The sequence below is a fragment of the Podarcis tiliguerta genome, assembly GCF_965153285.1.
Source record: "Podarcis tiliguerta genome assembly, chromosome: 1".
Taxonomy (NCBI): Eukaryota; Metazoa; Chordata; class Lepidosauria; order Squamata; family Lacertidae; genus Podarcis; species Podarcis tiliguerta.
Genome location: NC_139534.1, coordinates 91,359,327 through 91,380,864, shown reverse-complemented (window position 1 = coordinate 91,380,864; position 21,538 = coordinate 91,359,327). Strand labels below are relative to the sequence as shown.

The following is a 21,538-nucleotide window of genomic DNA, read 5'->3' as shown; positions in this document are numbered from 1 at the left end:
AGGCATAGTCCGGCACCCAACGGTTGGCGCTGGCCGGGGTACCTTCGCTGGCGAGAAAATATTCTACTCCCTCTTCCCCCCATCTCGAGTCTAAAATCTCTGTGACCTCGTTGATGGGTTCCCCTCTTGGCGACCCCCTCCTTGTGGGCGTCTCCCTGAGCGGGTCTGGTGCCGTGCCCGGCTCCTGAAATCTGTGAGGTGCTTTGTAGGGCGTGAGCACTGATCTATGGAACACTGGGTGCATTCTGGATCCCTCCGGAAGTGTCAACCGGAAGGCCACTGGATTGACCTGTGCCTCGACTTGGTAAGGTCCTAGCTGCTTATGTCCGAGCTTCTTCTTCGCTAACGATCTGGTCGGCACTGCCTGGGCTGCTAACCAAACCCAGTCTCCCACCTGTATGTCTTCCCCAACCCTTCTGTGCTTGTCAGCCTGCAGTTTGTATGCGTGCTTTGCTAGTTCTAACTGCCTCCGAAGCTGTTCGTGAACCTCCTGCAACTCTGACGCTAAGGCTTCCGCTGCCTGTGGCTCCCCCTCCCCCAGTCTCTCTAATCCCGGGAAGGTTCTGGGATGCCTCCCGTTGTTGGCGAAGAACGGTGTCACCCCCGTGGACACGTGCTTCGTGTTGTTGTAGGCGAACTCAGCGAGCGGCAGGTAGTCCACCCATGTTGCCGGCTGCTGATTTGCGTAGCATCTCAGGTACTGCTGCATGATGGCGTTGACTCGCTCCGCTTGTCCGTTGGTCTGCGGGTGTCTTGCCGACGCTAGGTTGATCTTGACGTTCAGGAAACCCATCAGCTTCTGCCAGAAGCTCGAAATGAACTGTCGCCCTCGGTCGGACAGGATAGACCGTGGCAGACCGTGAACCCTGAACACGTGGTCTATGAACAGTTTGGCGGTCTGTTCCGCCGTGGCCACCTTCGCGCACGGAATGAAGTGGGCCATTTTGGTGAACATGTCCACCACCACTAGCACTGCCGTCTTGCCCCTCGAGCTGGGTAAATCCGTGACAAAGTCCAGGGCCACCCTCTCCCACGGTTCGAGCGGTGTCTGCAGCGGTTCGAGTAGTCCCGCCGGCGGTTTGTGCACCGACTTGGCCCTTTGGCAGGTGTCGCACCTCGAGACGTAATCCGCGACTTCTCCCCGCATCTTGGGCCACCAAAAATCTCTGGCTACTAATTCTACCGTCTTCTCTTTGCCAAAGTGCCCGGCGGTGGGTGCGTCGTGCAACTGCTGCAGTACTTTCGCGCGGAGGTCGTCTCCCGGTACGTAGAGGGCCCCTCTGCGGATGAGCAATCCGTCGCGTATCTGGAACTCGTCGTTCTTCGCCGTGCCCCTGTGCACCTCCTCCATCTTGGCTCGTGCGAAGGGGTCCTCCTGCAGCGCTCGACGTACCACATCCAGGTCCACGGTTGCTGAAGCGCACGCCCACGCTTTCGGTGCGAAAATGTGCTTGGCCGCAGCTGGTGCCGCCTCTTCGAGGTATTGCGGCTTTCTGGACAGTGCATCCGCCATGATATTGTTGTCGCCTGGGATGTACTCTATCCTGAAGTCGAAATCCGCAAAGAATTCCGCCCATCGTATGTGCCTCTGGTTCAGGAACCTTGCCGTGCGCCAGTACTCCAGGTTCTTATGATCCGTGCGGACCTGCACTGTGTGTTTGGCTCCGATGAGGAAGTGCCGCCACGCCTTGAATGCTGCATGAATGGCCAGCAACTCCCTGTCCCAGATGGTGTAGTTCTGCTCTGACTTGCTGAGCTTCCTGGAGTAGAAGGCACACGGTCTCCAGTCCCCATGCGGGTCTTGCTGCAACAGTACTGCTCCCACGGCTCTGTCTGAGGCGTCCGTGTCAACTCTCATCGGTCTGCTGGGATTCACATGCAGTAGCTGCTCTTCGGACGAGAAGAGACGCTTGAGTTTCTGAAAGGACTGCTCCGCTTGCTCCGTCCAGATGAACTTCTTCTTCCTGGAGCTGAGCGTGTCGGTAATGGCCGCTGTCTGCATCGCGAACCCCTTAATGAACTTGCGGTAAAAGTTGGCGAAACCGACAAACCACTGGACCTCCTTCCGATTGCGCGGGCTCTTCCAGTCCAACACTGCGCGAACCTTGGCGCTGTCCATGGCGAGCCCCTTGTCCGACAACTTGTAGCCCAGGAAATCTACCTCCTTCATGTCGAACTGGCACTTCTCCAGCTTGGCGTACAGCCTATGCTCCTGCAGTCTCTGCAGAACTTCCTTGACGTCTCCCTCGTGGGTCTCCTCTGATTCTGAGAATATCAGGATGTCGTCCAGGAAGCAGACACATTTCTTGTAGAGGAGACCCGCCAGTACGTGATGCATGAAGGCTTGAAAACAGTGGGAGCCATTTTGTAATCCAAAGAGCATAACTCTGTATTCATAGGTGCCCAGGGGCGTGAATATGGCAGTCTTCCACTCGTCGCCCTCCCGTATGCGAATCAGGTTGTACGCCCCTCGCAGATCCAACTTTGTGAAAACGCGTCCTTTCCTCACCGTTGCGAGCAGGTCGTCTATTTTGGGCATGGGAAAGGCCGTGGGCTTGGTTTTGGAATTTAAAATTCTAAAGTCTACCACAAGTCTTTTTTGGGGCGTGTCCTTCTTCTTCACAAAGAATACAGGACTGCCCCCCACTGCCTTCGACTCCCGGATGAAACCGCGCTTCAAGTTGAGGTCTATGAACTCCCTGAGTTCCTGCAGCTCGTCTTCAGACATGGAATACAGTTTCCCGGTTGGCAGCGTCGCCCCTGGCAGGAGGTCAATCTTGCAGTCATAGGGCCTGTGGGGAGGCAGCTTGTCCGCTTCTTTCTCGCAGAAAACCTCCAAAAACGCTGCGTACTTGAGTGGCACTGCTTGCAGCGTGCCTAATTGTAGCTGCGGGTCATCCTCTTCCCCTTCCGGGCTAGGCAGAATGCAATGTTCCGCACAATAGGATGAGCCGAAGGTCAGTTGGCGCTGGTACCACGCCAATGCTGGGCTGTGCCTGTGCAGCCAACTCATGCCCAATACTACAGGCGTGTCCGACAATTGGGTGACATTGAAGCTGATGACTTCTCGGTGATTCCCAATTTGCATTACCATCAGAGGCATTTGCTGCACCACCTGCCCCCCCAGCAATTCCCTGCCATCCACCGTGACAACCTTCAGAGGCAGCGTGGCTGGCAGTAGTGCTATGTTGTGCTGTTGAATGAAATCCAGTCCTATGAAGTCTGCGTTGCTGCCAGAGTCAATGGTAATCGGCACTTCCATAGTGAGTCCATTGGGTAGTTGGAGCGATGCTGTGAGCTGCACCACTGGTTTGGGCGGGAGGGGGTCTGTGGGATGCAAAATTTCTGGGGATTGCTTCACTGACTTGTCTGGCTGGACCCCAGCGCCTCTTCCTCCAGCCAGACTCTGTCGTTTCCCTGCTGTGGTTCTCTCTGCTGAGTTGCGTCTGTTACTGTTGCTGAAGCTGCAGTGTGCTTATGGAGCCTCTGGGGACACTCTTTCGCCATGTGCTGAGCACTGTCGCAGATGTAGCACTTCCTGTTCCCTCTAGGAGGCTTCGCTTTGACTGCTCCCGGTGTTAGGGCTCTGGTAGCTGACTGAGCCCTGGCGCCTCCAATCTCCATCGGTTCCTCTCCCCCTCCCTGCGGAGGTGTGGATTGCGCACGCGCTGCATCCTTGGGAAAGAGGGGAGGTGCTCTCGCTGGCGTACGTCCCCAACGTCCTTCTTCTCTGTTCCATGGACGTTCTTCCAGACGCACCCCAATCTCCAGCGCCCGCTGGACCACCTGTTGAGTGCTCTTTGGCCTCTCCCCCCTTGCAATCTCATCTTTCACATTTGCATTCAAGCCTTCCCAAAAAAGGTCTCTGACGGGAGCAGAATCCTTCTCCCATCCCAGCGCATGGACTAATCCAAAAAAGCGCGAATGGTACTGCCTCACACTGGCTCTACCTTGTTTGAGCCCATGTATGTCTTTTCTGGCGATACCGATGTCTATCTTTGATAAAAAACACGAATCCATCGCTTTAAGGAAATCATTCGCATTTTGGAGCGCCGGATCCTTATCTCTCCAGAGATTACGCAGCCACGCTTTAGCTTCCCCATGCAAATGGGACAAGATAAACCCCACTTTCTCTTGCTCATCTCTAAAGTCTTTCTCCAGCAGTTCCAGCGCAAACAGCAGGTCTGCTCGGAAGTTAGGGTACTGCTGTAAACTCCCATCGAAATGAGATACAAGGCTGCCTCCTCTTCTCCCCAGCCCAATCCCCTCTGATTTGGGTCCCGGTTGTCCCTGTTTAGCAAGCACTTCCAACCTGGCTTGGAGATCCCTGCAGGCGGTAGCCATTTCCTCCTCCCTTTTCCTGGATGCAAGTACCTCCGCATTAAGTTGTGTCACTGCATTTTGCAGGTCTGCTAGTTGCTGTTCTGTAGTCATCTTGCCTTACTTTTGTGAGCTCGCGAAGCACCAATCCTCTTCCCTCGCTGCGTCCACTCACGTTACGAGGTTCTTGGTGCAAAACGTTTCTGTGAGATGGAGCTTACTGTCAGAGCTGGCTCCAGGTCCCAGCTCACAGAGGACCAACGCTAGCCGGTAGTAATGTACAAAAGTCTTTATTGAAGTACTGTTTCCATTTTCAAGCCGGAGCGCCCCAGCTCTACGTCTAGGGTTTAGACCGGCGAAGCTCCATCTGAATCTCCGCCCCCTGTACACCAGTTTAAGATTCTAGCCTTACTCCACCTCTTCCGTCTCTCCTTTCTCCTCTGGGTCCTGCTACCCCCCGGGGTCCCTTCCTTCCTGGATTCTTCCGACGCAGACGTTGACCCCCCTGACTCCTCCCGCTCTCTTCGGCGGGCTTTAGGACCTGGCTCCCTATCCGGGCTGCCAACTGCGCCGCCCTCCCGTACATTTGAACTTGGCGCGCGCGCCCAGCCTTCAACCTTCCTCTCGACCGTTTCCTCGCTCCCCGATGGAGGCGTGGCCAGTCCTGCCTCATGTCCTCCCGCTGGCAGCGCGCCGCCTGATCCCGATGCCTGGGACTCCTCCCCCCTACTGCACTCTGGTGTGGACGCTGGTCCTGATTTCCAACTGCTGCTCTCTGAGTCCCCTCTGGCCCCTTCTTCCTGGGGTGTCCCCCTAGGCACCCCCCTTGCCCTGACCATGGGAGCCCCTTTCTGTGAATCTTCCGATTCACTGGAAAGACTCAGAGACCTCGGACCGCTGTCATCGCTGACATTTCCTTCGGACTCCTCCCCCTCGCTCTCCATTTCCTCCCTTTCCTGTGCCTCTGCTCCTGAACCCCTGACAATATGTTACAGAGTATTCCTATTATTCCACTATTTGTCTGACAGAATCATTTTAAAATATTTTTAGTTGGTAGGTTGAGTTGAGCTGGAGCTAATTAAGGCTTTCTCCAAAACTTTCTCTAAGACTTTTAACTCAAGCTTTTACCTCAAACTTTGTGGATTTTGTTGAGGAAAAGCTGCCAAATGATAGAGTGAAAATACTGAGGCTGATAAAAGCTAATAAAAGACTGATAAAACTAATAAAAACCGCACAACTGATGCAGAGCTCAAGTTAATGCTACCACTAACGATGCCATCTTGAAGACCTGTTGGGTCTCTGGACTGTAATAAAGATTGATTAATAAAGATAATATTATATATATATATATACCAAGGCACCTAATTAAATGAGATATGTAATAAGGGATATATAATAACCAGTGTGGTGTAGTGGTTTGAGTAATGGACTAGGACCTGAGAGACTAGGGTTTGAATCCCTACCCAGCCATGAAGCTCACTGGGTGACCCTGAACCACTCACTGCCTCTCAGCCTAACCTACCTCACAGGGCTGTTGTGAGGATTAAAATGAGGAGAGAGAGAGAGAGAGAGAGAGAGATCCATGTATACCAACTTGAGGTCCTTGGAGGGGGAAAGGTGGGACATAAATGCAATAAAAGAAATTAAATGAATAAACTCTTGAACAAGAAGATGCCCTATGTTATTATGAGCTGTAGCCAATTACGAATGGCTCTGCATATCATATTGACAAGTCACATACCTCTTCTTTATCAAGGTCCTCTCTCAACTGCAGCGTCTTCTTTAGTGCCTGAGATACTATTTCCTTCCTCTGGTCCAGAAACTGTTTCTCTTCTTTACAAAGATCAAAACCCAGACGTACATCAAGATCCTTTGTCCTAGTATAGAAAATAGTGTTAAAGGAGAAAATATGGTGGTTATATACAGGATAAAGGGCCTGGCAACCTTTTTGGCCAACATGTGATGTGGGGTGAGAGATGCATGTCAGGTGTGGGACAAGATCCAATATTCCTCTCACCTCCTCTTAAATACATATACTTCCCCCCCCCCACATACACACACACATACAGTTTTCCCCTCCCTTAAAAAATAATGGAAAGATGTATGAAATGTTTCAGTATTCTGAAAAAGTTCATCTCAAAAATCAAATCAGGCTTGGGTAATTTCAAGACAACAGACTGGAGACTTAAAAAAAAAACTAAGCTAAGTCATGGCTGAAAAAGAAGGAAGTCAAAAGTGGTTGAGAATCCAACATACAGTGCATTGGAAATGCATGTGTATTTTTCCCTGCAGCTCTAGCACCCAAAAGGCAAATAGCTTTTGCAATTAAGCAATGCCTCTTCGGCACTGGGAGGCTTTTGCAGGAAAAGGTTCAAAGAGCACACTAACTCATTGCCCCAGCATCCTCACCCATATGCACCTGTGTTTTCTTTGTCTGGCAATCACAAATCCAGAAAAGCAAATTAAAATTATGCCCCTAAAACAGCTCCTGGGTGCAAGACTCACATTTTTTCAGCCTTCACGTGTAGATCCACACTTAAATCCTAAAATGAAAGACAGCACACACTGAAAGAGGTTGCGGGGGGAATTTTCCAATTAATTAACCCATGCTCTTCTTGTTAACCAGTTAGTGAAATGTTATCTTCCTTTTGGTCCCTTAACCCCACGCTACCTCTACCCCAAAGACCTTACTTTGAGTCAGTTTTGCAGGACCTTACCCACAGAGCAAATAAACACAGAACATACCTTTTCAGGCAATCCCAGCACCATCTCATGTGCCTAACTGAATAAAACCTTAAAACCAAGCCAACAGATTGACCTAGTGAATATCTGTGTGTGTTTAGGGACAAACATGTGGTACAGTGGTGCCTCGCAAGACGAAAAGAATCCGTTCCGTGAGTCTCTTCGTCTAGCGGTTTTTTCGTCTTGCGAAGCAACCCTATTAGCGGATTAGCGCTATTAGCGGTTTAGCGGCTATTAGCGGCTATTAAAGGCTTAAGAGATTAGCGGATTAGCTGCTAAAAGGCTATTAGCAGCTTAGTGCCTTAGAAAAAGGGGGTGGGGAGCAGAAAAAAAACCCCAGGAATCGCAAGACATTTTCGTCTTGCGAAGCAAGCCCATAGCAAATTCGTCCTGCGAAGCACCTCCAAAACGGAAAACCCTTTCGTCTAGCGGGTTTTCCGTCTTGCGAGGCATTCGTCTTGCGGGGCACCACTGTACTTTTTGGTGGCAGGGGACTTGAAAGAAAACACAATACATTTATACTTTAAATCAGGCCTGCATAACTTGTGAGATACTAAACCAAATACCAAAAGGCTAATGATAATAATAAACCTTCCCTTAAATAACAAATTTCCAGGGGGGAGGGTGGGTCATGGGGGCCAGATGTGCTTAGCTGCCTACAGATTAGCCACCCCAATCTACACCTGAAAGACCTTGCAAGAGGAGTTTCCGCAACAACCCAACCCAAAATTGCTAAAATGAAGTTAAAAAATAAATAAATCATACTGTTACCTTTCCTAGTGAAACAGCCATATCAACTTCCTTTTCCAGAGGAAGTGACTGCAGTGGAACAATCCCTGATCCAAGAATTGTACTATGCTCTTCAAAGTCTGGGCTTACTCCATCCTGAGAATAAATAAATACATTTCATAAGGAAAACAAGTTTGTAAGCATTCTCTAATGGGATGTGTGGTGATTTCTCACCTGAAGAATGGTAATGGTTCGCTCTAACTCCACATCCAGTTCTGAACACATCCCTTGGCATACATGAAAGACAAATGAGTTTCCACAATTCTGATCGGAGTCCGATTTGCAAGGAATGGACAACTGCTTCTCATAGGCACCTGGAATCGAGAGCTTGAACAGTCTGCTTCCTACAAACGACAGTGAGACATTTAGGACATGCATTCCTAAGAGAAATCCTATACAATATGTAAGTAGAGACTACTCTTAGAGATGGCAGAGCAACCAAAGTATCAATAACAAAATGCCAAGCTCCTACATCATGGATAAGATATTAAAAATTCTCTTTGTTACTAATATTAATGGATTGAAATTTGGTTAAATTAATGGAAAATCTGGATTCTGAAGCAATGAAGCCTACTGCCTCCTCCATGTATATACCACACTTAGGTATTAATGGTAATGAAATAAAGAAGAAGCTGACTAAGTAGACTTCAAATTGTTGTACCCGATTTTTTGTATCATTTTGAAAATGAAAATTAACACTTTCGTCCGAAAAGGCAAAAAAACAGGGTGGAAAGACTAAGGACTCAGCTACATTCGTCACAATAATACACTTTGGATGTGTTATAAATATCCAACACCAGATGGGGACAGAGAGCAAAAAGGAGTTTATATGGATTTTTACATAGGCTTTTTTTTCTTCTTTTGTTGTAATGATTTAACTTCTGACTTATCTATAGAGTTTTTAACCTGTGTCTAGATCTACCCTATCACCCACGTTCTTTCCTAACAAATGTACACTTTAAGCAAGCCGCTTTAGAGTTTCTCTACTCTCCTTATTTCATAACACAGTCTTTCCAAGGATGCATATTGGCCTGGGAGTCAGAAAGCCAAGAAGGAAGTGGTGACACAAAGAGACAGCTTACTCAACGTGTTGAGACAAGACCATGCAAGCATACTGGCCCCCTGAGAAGAACCTGCAGCTGCTTTGCAGCTCCCCAGTCCTTTTTGTGCTACACCACACTAAGCCAACTTTTCACTTAGCATATCATCCAGTCCAAGAATTGTGGTTAAGCTCTCTCCCCTTGCTAACCATGAGCTGTAGCCGAGAACTTGTATAGACTTTCTTGCTTGAGAGCCAGTGTGGTGTAGTGGTTAAGAGCAGTAGACTCGTAATCTGGTGAACCGGGTTCGCGTCTCCGCTCCTCCACATGCAGCTGCTGGGTGACCTTGGGCCAGTCACACTTCTTTGAAGTCTCTCAGCCCCACTCACCTCACAGAGTGTTTGTTGTGGGGGAGGAGGGGAAAGGAGAATGTTAGCCGCTTTGAGACTCCTTTGGGTAGTGATAAAGCGGGATATCAAATCCAAACTCCTCTTCGTCTTCAACTAACTCATGAAACATCCAAATTAAAGCATACCTAGTTTATCTACTTTGAAATTTGGGCAGAGCGGGAGAGGAACAAAACCAAAATTGGACTTACCCTGCTCTCTCAGAGGTGGCTTTTCATCTTTGTTAATAACCCCTTGCACACAAAGGCAAGGGTACGCCTACATCGAACAAAACAAAATTTTAAAATACTAGTTTTGAAATATGGTGCTTTGCATGACTTCTCATACAGTGAAGGGTTTAGACTGAATTCCAGGAAAATGTTTTGGTTCCACCCCCCCACCCCCACCCCCGCACTGCAGTTTCCAAAGCTTTCCCAGCAGACAACCAAAGGGGAACAGATAGAGATGATCACACCAGTGAAAAGGAAGTGTTGTCTGTCACTGCTCACGTTTCATCTTGAATATCCTCTACCCGCACACACAACGGCAAAACTAATTGCTCTAAGTATTTCAAAGAGAGGGAAAATGCTTTGATTTTGAAAGGGCTCTCCTGCTAAGTGTGCACACCACAAAACACAATTCCCAAACATCTGGCTCTCCGAACACTCACCACAAGGACACCATTTGTGATAACTTCACCAGGAGCATCCGTGCTGTAAAGGCAAAATACTGCCATAAACAAACATAAAAATATGTTTACACGTGCCATTAAAAAAAAGAGGGAAAATAAAAAGACCCCCAGGTGCTTTAAGGCAGGGATCAACATTATTTTATATTGATTTCTTCCCAACTTCACCATAAGGTTCCATTCTAGGTTGCAGCCATTTAAAAAGAAAATAGTCAAATCGGCTTAAAACAAATTGCAGTCAAGAGAATAGGGTGGGTCCTAAAACGTATTTAAAATGCAGCAGTGTTTTAGGAATAGTTTCTCATGAGGCACAATTCCCATGACTCAAATATTAAATATTGAATTTACTATCTGTGAAAGGAGCCTGTGACATACAGTACTTATCACTACATCTGCCCTTCGCTTTCTACTTCCTACTTTTAAAAAAGAAGCCTGTTGGGACAGGAGTTACGCATTGTTTATATTTCATAGAAATCTGCTTAGTCAGCTACAATAACGAGAATTAACACAGAAGACAAAAAGAAAGAATGCATTAACTTTGTATATTATTATCACCATCATCATCAGTAGTAGTAGTAGCATTTTACACAGCCTTTACCCTTACTTCCTAGGGTGGGTGACAACTATTTAAAATACAACATTAAAAACAGTTTTTAAAACTTACCATTACAAAAAATGTAATCACAAAAATAGGGTGGGCCCTGAAACTATACATCTCAGATGTTAAAGGCAAGGGGAAAGGCCATTGTGCGTATGAATGTGCAATGATCCATAAAGGAAATGAAGGGGGGGGGGAATCATGCCTATATACATCTAAATCATTTCAGTCACCCCTAGAATAACTCAATAAAGGCAAGACCTAAGATACCAATAAAACTGCATATGGCTGCAATGCCAGTGATACAAGACAAAGGCTTAGAACCAAAGAGAAGCAAGCAGGATTCCACTTGGGCAACAGGACTTTCCCCCTTCCTCACTGAAGTGCCCTGTACATGCCAAAAAGCCACCCCTAAGAGCTCAGAAACCTCCTAGGATCAGATTAAAAGTAAGCCACACGGAATACAATGACTTCCTTCATTGCTTGAATGTTTAGAACTGCAGCCACTACAGCGGCAGAGAGTATGGCCATGCTGCCAGGGGCAGATGTGCGGGCTATGCCCTCAAGGGGTGTCAGGAGTTCAGTCTACACTTGAGTAGGACCCTGGCAGAGACACATGCCTGACTGGCATGTTCTCTCCCTCCTGGTCGTTCGTTTGGGAGCTTCAAAAGCTTTCTTCTGCCCGAACATCACAACGACCGATGCCAACGACTGCGGAGGGATCCGCAGAGTTTGCGCATCAGGCGTAACAGAGCTCAGCAACTCAGCATTTTGGCTAATCTACTTTATTTACATATAAACTCACACGGAGCACTGCAATATGGCTCCCTCTCTCTCTAGCATCAGGCAGGAAAGAGGAAAAGAACAGAAGACAATAGTCCCACTTCACGGAACACAGTAAGACAAACGTCCTGTCTCCGTCACTTCCCACTCTGTGGAGTCAAAGCATATACCATCACGTGAAAGACAAAAATCCCATGACTGCAATCATGAAGCAGGAATTCTAACAGGGTGGGCCACAGAGGGTGCCTTCCCAGGCGCCGCAGTCCAGAGGAGGAGAGGGGAAGCTATCTCTCCCCCCACTCTCCACCACTGGGTCACACCTGACCCGGTGGCAGAGCTGCTGCAGCTGGGTGTGAGGTGTGCCGCGGCCAAGGAAGGTGGGCAGCTTCATTGTCACCCACTCTCTTGCTCTTTGCCGCTGGGTCAGATGTGACCTGTTGGCAGAGCTGCTGCAGACGGGCGCAAGGTGCGCCATGGCCGAAGATGGTGGGCAACAGCAATCTGCCCATTCTCCTGTCCTCCTCAACCAGGTCAGGTCTGACCCAGGGCCAGAGATGTGGCCAGGCATGAGTGCCGCAGCCAAGGCGCAGCTCCTTCTCACTTGGAATCACGCTCCAATGAAGGAGCCTGTTGTTGGGATGCCTGTTTGCGTCCACTCACAAAATTGTGCCTAAGGCCCTGGTCCCCCCACTACGCCTCTGAGCCACCATGACAATGGAAAATTTAGCAGCTCTCACCTTTCCTCCAGAAGAAACTCTACATCCAGCTCTTCTTTGTCCTACAAATAATAATAATAATAATAATAATAATAATAATAATAATAATATATTATTTATGAAGACAGGAGTGCCTGGCGTGCTCTGGTCCATAGGGTCACGAAGAGTCGGACACGACTGAACGACTAAACAACAACAACAACAACAACATTATTTATACCCTGCCCATCTGGCTGGGTTTCCCCAGCCACTCTGGGCGGCTTCCAACAAAACACTAAAATACAATGACCTATTAAACATTAAAAGCTTCCCTAAACAGGGCTGCCCTCAGATGTCTTCTAAAAGTTTGGTAGTTATTTTTCTCTTTAACATACAGACTTTTTACATCAGCACAGGGCTGGACTGTATTGCGTTTGAGGTCTCTTCCAACTTTTGTGACTCTAAGATATGTTAGCAGCAGGAACAAGCTAAAAAAAATAGCTCAGGACACAAGTAACTGGTGACCAAACCTACCTAGATATCAAGGAGCAAAGTTAGGTTCAAGAATATTCCTGAGAACCTGATTTCCCTCCCCCCCAATTCAATAAACAAAAGAACTAACCTCTTTTAGTTTAAATGTTTGTTTCAGAGGGCGACCTGTCTTCATCGATGTCACATCATACACGAGAGAAGTAAGCTCATCACTTAAGAGAACATCTTTATCAAAGAGTGTCAACTCAAGCGTGTTCTGAAACAAAAGAAGTCCAGAACTGAAACAGTAGGGAAAGAAAGTGTGCATTAAATATCATATTTCAGGTAAAAGCTGAGCTGTTCTGAGATAAAAAGAAAAAGTTCAGGGCTTATCCACTGCACCACCACTGTGAGCAGCAAGATCTGATGATGACATTGGGGGAAGCCATGTTTTTTCCATATAATTCCCCCTGAGAGCAAAATAACATGATCAAATCCTGCTCCCAGGGGGACTTGCTGTATGTGTATTAAGAGCCCCATATGCTAACTGCTCCAGGCTTTGGCAGCGGGATGCCCTATTTTCAATTGTTTTACCACATTTATAGAGAAGAGGGGGGAGATGGTGGCAGTATACAACCCTTGGATAACCTTGTTAAGAACTCTGCCAGACTGTGGATTCTGAAGTGGACCACTAAACCTATCTGAGTCATGATCCAGATCAAATCAGGTGAGTCCACTTGGGAATCAGATGTGGACAGATTCCTTCTTCCCCATCCCTAGCATTGCGTTACGTATCTGTATTTGCCCATAGACAGCCACCACACCATTTAAAATCTCTCATTTGTGTAAATAAGGGGTGGGCAAACTTTTCCCTCAGGGATAATCTGTTGTGAGACTGGCAGTGGGCAGGACAAGAGCCAAAAGCGGGTGGAGCTACCTCTTTCCTATTTCTCTCCACGACGCCATCTCTCACATTAACCAGTGGGCTGCCATATTGTTCTTACCAAAAGTCTAACTGATCTCGTGTAGAGGGCTTCCACCCCCTTCTCACTCCTCCTATCTGCTTCAGCTCTCTCTCCTTCAAACCCACTCCATTCCACCTTCTGTGCCTCCAGGCTTTCCTCATCCATATGAAATTAGGCCTTAAGTCACAGGTCTCCCATCCCCACCCCACTCCAAAGTGTAATCCATACATTGGAGAGGCTTTTTCTTTTCCTGACTTATCAGATGTCAGGGTTGCCTGCCTCAGAAAGTAGAGGTTTGCTTAATTAGTCTGTTCTATTGTGCTAGGGTTGCCATATTTCAAAAAGCGAAAATCCGGACACAAAGGTTGTTAAGCTTTCTTTGGGTCTATGGTCTCAAACCACTAGGAATTCAAACCTAAAATTTTGTTAGACAGTGACTGAACATATTCTTCACTTAAAGTCTTTTTTTAAATAAAAAAAGTACAGCACATTGTGATTCACCCCCACCCTGTTATTTCGCTCTGGATTGCTTCTGCTAATATAAAATCCGGGCTTGTGGATCACAGAGAGATGTCAAGGCAATGCATTCTGTGAGAGATTAGATCAGCCATCCATTTTGCTACCTGTCTGGAATTAGCAGCCAACTGGAACATTTTCCTCCCTGCCGTTTCTCAGGCTTCAGAGAACAGCAAACAGCAGAGGGCTTTCAAGGCTGCCTATCTCAGTTGTAAGATCAGTGACAGGTGACAAGAATAATATTTGAGGAGTAAGGCAAGGGAGGGTGGAAGAGATTTGCAAGGCACTGGGGTTCCAATAAAGATTTAAGACTGAATTAGATTTACTCCCCATCCCTCAATATTAATGTATTTGGTCCTGTGGGAGAAATCAAACCACTTTCCCTCCTTCCTAAATCAAGGAATGTTACCTAATATAGCAATTGTTCTGAATCAAGAAGTATTGATCTTTTTTACCTTGACAGCATTGTGAATTCTATAGTGGAAAGTTTCATTCCATTCTGGATCACTGGAGTTGTCAATAACTCGTGTTCGGTAAGTGAGTGGTGATGCAGTCGGCATACGCAATTCTACGTAGCAATCCGCCTCAGACACTAGAGGGGAAAGGGGCAGAAATGTGACCAGGAAAGTGTCTCTCTCTCCAAAAGACAAACAAACAAACAAAAAACTAACTAACAGCAGACTAAGAGAATGAATAGGTGCTTTTCAACATAGTCCAAAGTAGCAGCCTTAATAAATACTAAAACAAAGAACAGGAGTGGTATTAACTCATGAAATCTACCGGTGGGTTTTAGATGTAGAACAAATGTGACTAAAAAGAATAATGTGCTAATATGTTCTTTTCTAATATACAGGATTATCTGTTTTCAAGCTTGATGAAGTGAGTAAAGCAGTGATGGGGAGCATGTGATCCTTCAGATATTACTGCTCTCACCCCACACCCCCATCCGGCCATACTGACTGTGGGAGCTGGAATGTAAAAACGTCTATGTGGGACACAGGTTCCTCACCCCTGCTGTACACAGATTTCTTAAAAGACAGAGAATTTGGCAAAATAATATCATGGTTTCCCAAATCTTCAACCACCATTCTGAAGGTTCAGAATCTTCTTCCCTGTATGCCAATTTAGCCACGGTTGATAAATACCATGCAGCTTCCTAGTTCTCTATTAGCATACTATGCTATGCTCTTAAACTATGTAGTCATGTTGGGTTAAATGGTACCATAACTTTCAGGCACCCCTACCAAATGTGAATAAAATCTCCTTTGGAATTGTGACCAAAGTCAAGTATCTGTGATTACTGAAGGCATTGATTGTCACAGAAAATTTCTTTCTTTCTTTCTTTCCTTCTTTCTTTCTTTCTTTCTTTCTTTCTTTCACTGCTGTTCTATAATAATTCAGCATGCACTGCAAACAGTCCAGATTCCACTCAAAGAAAGTTATGCAAGAGACATTTACTGAGGTTTCCCCCTATTTAACATTCATTACCTCAACTATTTTTGCAATAGTCCTGCCTGCATGTTTCAAGCAAGATCGGTAACAGAGGCAAGGTCTCTAGATAGGATCTCAGTTAGTATATCATCCTATATAGGTAAAAAGCACTATTGGTTACTGCTGCCACCTGAAATTGCCTAGTTAGAATGAAGTCCAGTTGTTGTTATTGTTTAGTCATTTAGTCGTGTCCAACTCTTCGTGACGCCATGGACCAGAGCACGCCAGGGACTCCTGTCTTCCACTGCCTCCCGCAGTTTGGTCAAACTCATGTTGGTAGCTTCGAGAACACTATCCAACCATCTCGTCCTCTGTTGTCCCCTTCTCCTTGTGCCCTCCATCTTTCCCAACATCAGGGTCTTTTCTAGGGAGTCTTCTCTTCTCATGAGGTGGCCAAAGTATTGGAGCCTCAGCTTCAGGATCTGTCCTTCCAGTGAGCACTCAGGGCTGATTTCCTTAAAAATGGATAGGTTTGTTCTTCTTGCAGTCCATGGGACTCTCAAGAGTCTCCTCCAGCACCATAATAAAAAAGCATCAATTATTCAACAATCAGCCTTCTTTATGATCCAGCTCTACTACTTCCAAACATATACTTGTTATATGTCCATATACTTGGAAGTCCAATACTACTTCCAAACATATACTTGGTACTTCAGAGGGAGTGGAACCCCATCTAAGATGGCTTGCATATTTCCATCTGGAGTAGCCAATTTCCACAGTACGTCTGTCCTATCTGGAAAAAGTTTCAATTTGTTCATCCTTATTCAGCCCAAAATTGTCTTGAGACTTCGGTTTAATGGTTTGATAGACGGAAATGAGAGTTAGAGCTGACAGTCATTGATGGACAGTTAAGTGAAAGTGTCTGGATGTCTTCTCCATATCAATGTAAAGCTATATGGGGAGGTCCCATCCCCTGCCCCCAATATTCAGAAAACCATCTGGATTCATCAGCATCCAGGGTCATTAGCAACAAATTTGGTTCTCCACTTTTGCAGATGTTATTTATAGGTGGCCTGAAGGTCAATGCTGTGTCACTGAGAACTGCTGCACAGCTGGTGTCTGGGACAACCTATTGATAAGATGTCACACTGCCATTGAAAACGCTACACTGGCTGCGAATTTGCTACTGATCTACATTCAATTTTTTACTACTAGTGTATAAATCCCTAACAGTTCAGGATCAGGTTATCCAAGAAACCACCTCTTCCCCTACATCCACACCCTAACCCACTCACTTAGATCTGTGGATGATGGTAACACATGCTGCTACTTGAGCACATTAACACTGCTGTGGCACCAGCTCTCTGGAATTCTCTTCCTCTAGAAGTGAAGTAATTCTCTTTCTTGAGAAACGAAGCAAGCATGTCCCAACATTGTTAAGTTTTCAACATTTTGTTGAAAACGTTTCTTTTCTCTCAAGCTTTCTCAAATTAGCCTAGTTTAATTTACACGTTTCATTTATTCATTTATTATTGGTTGAATTTATATATTGCCCATCATCTGAGGATCCCAGGGCAGTTTATAGTATAAAACCACAAAAATACATAATAACAAACAAAACAATAACCACCCCACCCCCACTCCCGGTGCACACATTAATTCTTGTTGTTTTTCAAAGGTTTTTGTGACCTGCTTTAGGTTTTATAGTCTATTAATGGACTCCACCTTTTATGCTTTTTGCTTGTTTGTTCAGTGTACAGTATTTTATATTTTATTGTCAGGTGGAGTTGGCTTTTATTGTAGACTATAAACTGCTTTGTGCAGGAAGCAGAGCATAATTTAAAAAAAAAAAACAAAATAAAGCAACAAAACCAAAAAGGGCTTCCCGCACCCACAGATCATTTTCCCTTATCTATTCCACACAGCACCCCAAAATGTGTGCTGCCTCATATTTTGGCTCAGATAAAATTTGAGGCAAACCCATGGCTGCCACAGAAGTCGTAAAATCATGAGCCACTTTTGACAAGTTAGACTCAGAATGAATGGTTAAGATCCACTCCATCAGATCAGTCAGGGAAACTAAATTAAACATGGCCAAACCCACAGCAAGGAAAACCTGTATGAAACACTGGAGAGACACTCCCAGACAGCGTAGACCAGAGGTAACCAATATGGTGCCATTCAGATGTTCTCAACCTCCATATAGTGGCTACACTTTCTATGGCTGATAGGAGTTGTAGTCCGACATGTGGCTACTACTGGTGTATAGAAGAAGCTGGATGGGCTCTCTAGGTGTCCGAATCATCACTGTGGGAGTCAGGATTGTGAATTAAATGGACTCTTAGGTCTTCTTACGTCCATTATTAGAAACACGTGGCTTTTTGCTTGTGTATGTTTTAGTAATTTTCACAACAGCACAACAAATCAATCTGCTGAAGAGACTGTCTTAACCATGGGTAAGCAAACTAAGGCCCGGGGGCTGAATCTGGCCCTATCACCTTCTAAATCCGGCCCGTGGACGGTCCGGTATCAGCGTGTTTTTATATGAGTAGAATGTGTCCTTTTATTTAAAATGCATCTCTGGGTTATTTGTGGGGCATAGGAATTTGTTCATTTCCCCCCCCAAAAATATAGTCCAGCCCCCCCCCCACAAGGTCTGAGGGACAGTGGACCAACCCCCTGCTGAAAAAGTTTGCTGACCCCTGGTTAACAATAATAAGACATGTGGAGGATCAGTTCAGAGAATAAGCAAAATAAAGTCTCCAGACACTCACAAAGATCTGTTCCTTTAATGTTTCTGGCTCGGAGGATTTTCACTGTGAGGTTATAGTAAGGGTGCTTCTCCCGCTGCAATGATAGTAAGTTGAATTACATTGAACATTAACTATGCCTAGCAAACATGCAAAAAGATAACATTCCACACAGCAGCTAGACTTGTACTAACAGATCCATTGTAAACGAAAAGTGAGACTGCAGTACCCAGAATTCTTTGAGCAGGGAAACATGCTTCAAATGTGCTTTCAAGGTACATGCGCACACAGCCCATATTAGCCTGTATTTCTGACTGGGATTTGGCACTGTCACTAATAAGTCATTTTTTTATTTGTTAAAAAACAGTTTCACTGGATGGCTGAGCAACACTCTTTCAACCCCCCACACCACCATCAAAGTCGGGGGACAGAAGGCACAGACAAGCACATGCTTCGTATGCAAGAGGTCCTGATCCCTGCCTGAAACTCTGGACAGTCCCTGCCAGTCTGAGTCACAATACTAAGCTAAATGGACCGGCACTCTATGTTCTGAGGCAGTTTCTTAAATTCCTAAAAACAAATACAGCTCTCCTTTTTGTCAGCAATTATAGACCGAACAATTTGGTTCATTCTACTACACAGATGATATTGCAAACACTCTTCTGACTAGGCTCTTCTGTCCCAGAAGTAAACTTGACTTTGCACTATTTCCTGCGGTATGTATTAACAGCAGCGTTCCTAACAACACATCCCTAAGCGTTGTCTGCTTAGAAGTCCCACTAAATTGCAGGGGGCTTTCTCCCAAAGCAAGCGTGCAGCTTAAAATTCTCACTTTGGATCAAGTCTCCACTGGAGATAAATAGAGGAAGACGAGAAACGACCGAACTGCTGGGGTCGCTGAAACTTCCTTTGCAAAGTTTAAGAAAAGCTTCGCAGAGCTGAAATTTCAGAGGCGCTACCAACCACTAAGGTTGCCGGACGCCGTTCCTTCTTCACTCCCTGCTCACCCTATTTAGCCGGAAAACGTTAAAATTAAAACAGAGGCAGATAAATCAAGCCCCTTCCTCCCGCAGATGCCCCAACAAACTCTTTGTTTCGTTCCGCCTTGGGGCGAAAATCGCCCCTTAAGACGAGAAACTAAAATTGCTACGGCTTTTGCGCGCGGAGGTTTCCTCGAAGAAGCGGACGGCACTTTTCCCCCAAGCCTCACATTACCCTCCAGTGATAGAAGCCCGTCTCTTTCCTCCCCTTCCGCTCCAGCAGCACGGCAGCCATGAGGGGCAGCATGTGGGGCGACAAGCGACCCCGCAGCACCTGCCGGAACATGAGGAGCCTTTTTCTGAGCGCGGCCACAGCCAGCCAAGAGCGGGGAATCCTCCGCGCAGGTTGGGCCGAGTCGTCCTGGCGCTCGCCGCGGTCACGGAGCTCGGCCCTGGCGCGCGGGGAGGGGGCGGGGCTTAAAGTGCCTCAGGTGTGCAGCTTGCCTACCTGGCAGGGTTCGCTTCAGACGGAAGAGCAGGTAGGGCAAAGAGGGTGACTGGTCTGGAAGCACTTCTGGGAAAGGCAGGGCACCCTGGACGGAAAAGGCCAGGCATTCAAAGAGTTAGGTAGGCGTACTTTCTCTCTGCCGGGTCAGAACTCCAACGTTTCACAGCTGTAAAACATTCAGTTCCCAAAAAATCTTTGGTTCCCCTCACACAATTGTGATGTTTTACAATTTTATATATGAGGTAAGCCGCCCAGAGTAGCTGGGGAAACCCAGCCACATGGGTGGCGTATAAATAATAAAATAATTATTATTATTATTATTATTATTACACAGCAGCAATTCTCAGAGTGGTTTAACAATTAATCCCTCATCCCTGGGGAACTCTGAATTGTAGCTCTGTGAGCTTATACATTTATTTCTTCTGCTTTGTGGGGATATTTTTCTGGAGGGGGGGGGAATTAAGTTACTGAACAAATTCAGCCACACAGTATACACCTGAGCTTTAATAACCAAGACAGGTTTGGTGACGCATTCTTACTCAAAGTAAGTACCACTCACTCAAGCCAGTAAGAACTATTGGGAAATAACATGATGATAGAAGTCCTTATTCTAATCTCGCAGGACCAATGGGGAACTTGAAGGACGGTGGTGGGGATGAATAGTATATTAAAGTAATTAAATCTGAGCACATAGTAGCTCAGCTTGGTAAATGACACCAGGAAGGTGCAATTAGGCAGCTGAATGGCATAAGACCAGGGGGGTACTTTTGGGGGGGGTGCAATAGGAAAATAAGAAAGAGGAACATCTGCACAATATGTTCACCATCCACTGGGCTATGAGTGAAGGAATGTTGCCACACCTGGAATATAGGAACACCCTGAGGACAATATACTGCATTTGAGACAAAAAGAGAGGGGAAGTGCTGTTCTTATATATATATATATAATTTTTATTCATTTTCCAATAAAAATCTTTGTTATTCACAAATCAGATCAGTCATATCAAATCATATACATTATCGCTAATTATGTATTCCAAATTAAATTAAATTAATTAATTTCCAGGGACTCCCCATGTTCTGGTTTCTAGAGGTAATGTATTTTATTTATGTTCTGCTTTCTTGCTTATCGGTTTCAATTTCAAAATTCTAATTGTCCATCTTCATCCTATCAATCTGTCAGTCTCTGGGATGTGACTCAAAATCTTGTTTTAACAGGTCTTTATATCTAATTAGCATGCAGGGTGCTTTTATTCCCTATTTCCTTTATTAGCTTATTTGAAAAACATTCTCTCTCAGTGACCTCTCCTCCCGCTGAAAGTCCTGGGCTGAAAGTCCAAAATTAAGATTAATGGTGCCGTTTCCTCTTTCATCTGTCTTAATTAGGTAATATTTCAAATGTGTCCAATAATTGCAGGTCGGTGGGATGTGCTCCATGAACAATAAGTTATTAAAATTATTTAAAGCATAACCATTTTAGCTGTTAGCATGCAGGAGAAGAGTTGTTTCTGCGTTACCCAGCAATGATTTTCCAGCTCTAGTCCTCCTTTCAATCCCCTCATTCCTTCATCTTGTTTCTTGGCTTTGAGCTGTTTTCCAACTTTACTTCGGTACAACGATTAATGACGTAGCAAGCTCTCAGAGTATTAGAGAAGCTATTACCGAGTTCTTTCATAGAAAACCAAAAATGCTGTAGGGAAAGTTTCACAAAACAATCTTTTGGTGATCTTTCAGTTTCCTCAGAATCCAAAACTTGCCCCCCCCCCAGTACCTTAGAGGGGCAGCCAGGACCTGAAATTCAACTTCTTTTTCACCTCTTATAACTGTAATCCATGCAAAGAAATGTACTGTATAATGTGAATTTTCCCATGTTATAA

At 45.8% G+C, this 21,538-nt stretch overlaps 1 protein-coding gene across 1 annotated transcript in view; it reads right to left on the bottom strand.

Annotated features, from left to right (window-relative positions):
- The window catches only part of PLA2G4F (phospholipase A2 group IVF), a 158,080-nt gene extending 138,481 nt beyond the window's left edge, over nt 1-19,599 (bottom strand). The window contains exons 1-11 of the mRNA XM_083442494.1: nt 19,390-19,599; nt 18,199-18,271; nt 14,449-14,585; nt 12,664-12,789; nt 12,084-12,124; nt 9,948-9,990; nt 9,490-9,556; nt 8,026-8,195; nt 7,834-7,947; nt 6,826-6,863; nt 6,062-6,197 (exon numbers count right to left, since the gene is read on the bottom strand). Coding sequence (XP_083298620.1) covers nt 6,062-6,197; nt 6,826-6,863; nt 7,834-7,947; nt 8,026-8,195; nt 9,490-9,556; nt 9,948-9,990; nt 12,084-12,124; nt 12,664-12,789; nt 14,449-14,585; nt 18,199-18,271; nt 19,390-19,500 — 1,056 coding nt within the window. The 5' untranslated portion in view covers nt 19,501-19,599. The remainder of the gene's footprint in view (nt 1-6,061; nt 6,198-6,825; nt 6,864-7,833; nt 7,948-8,025; nt 8,196-9,489; nt 9,557-9,947; nt 9,991-12,083; nt 12,125-12,663; nt 12,790-14,448; nt 14,586-18,198; nt 18,272-19,389) is intronic.
- Between the last annotated feature and the right edge of the window lie 1,939 nt (nt 19,600-21,538).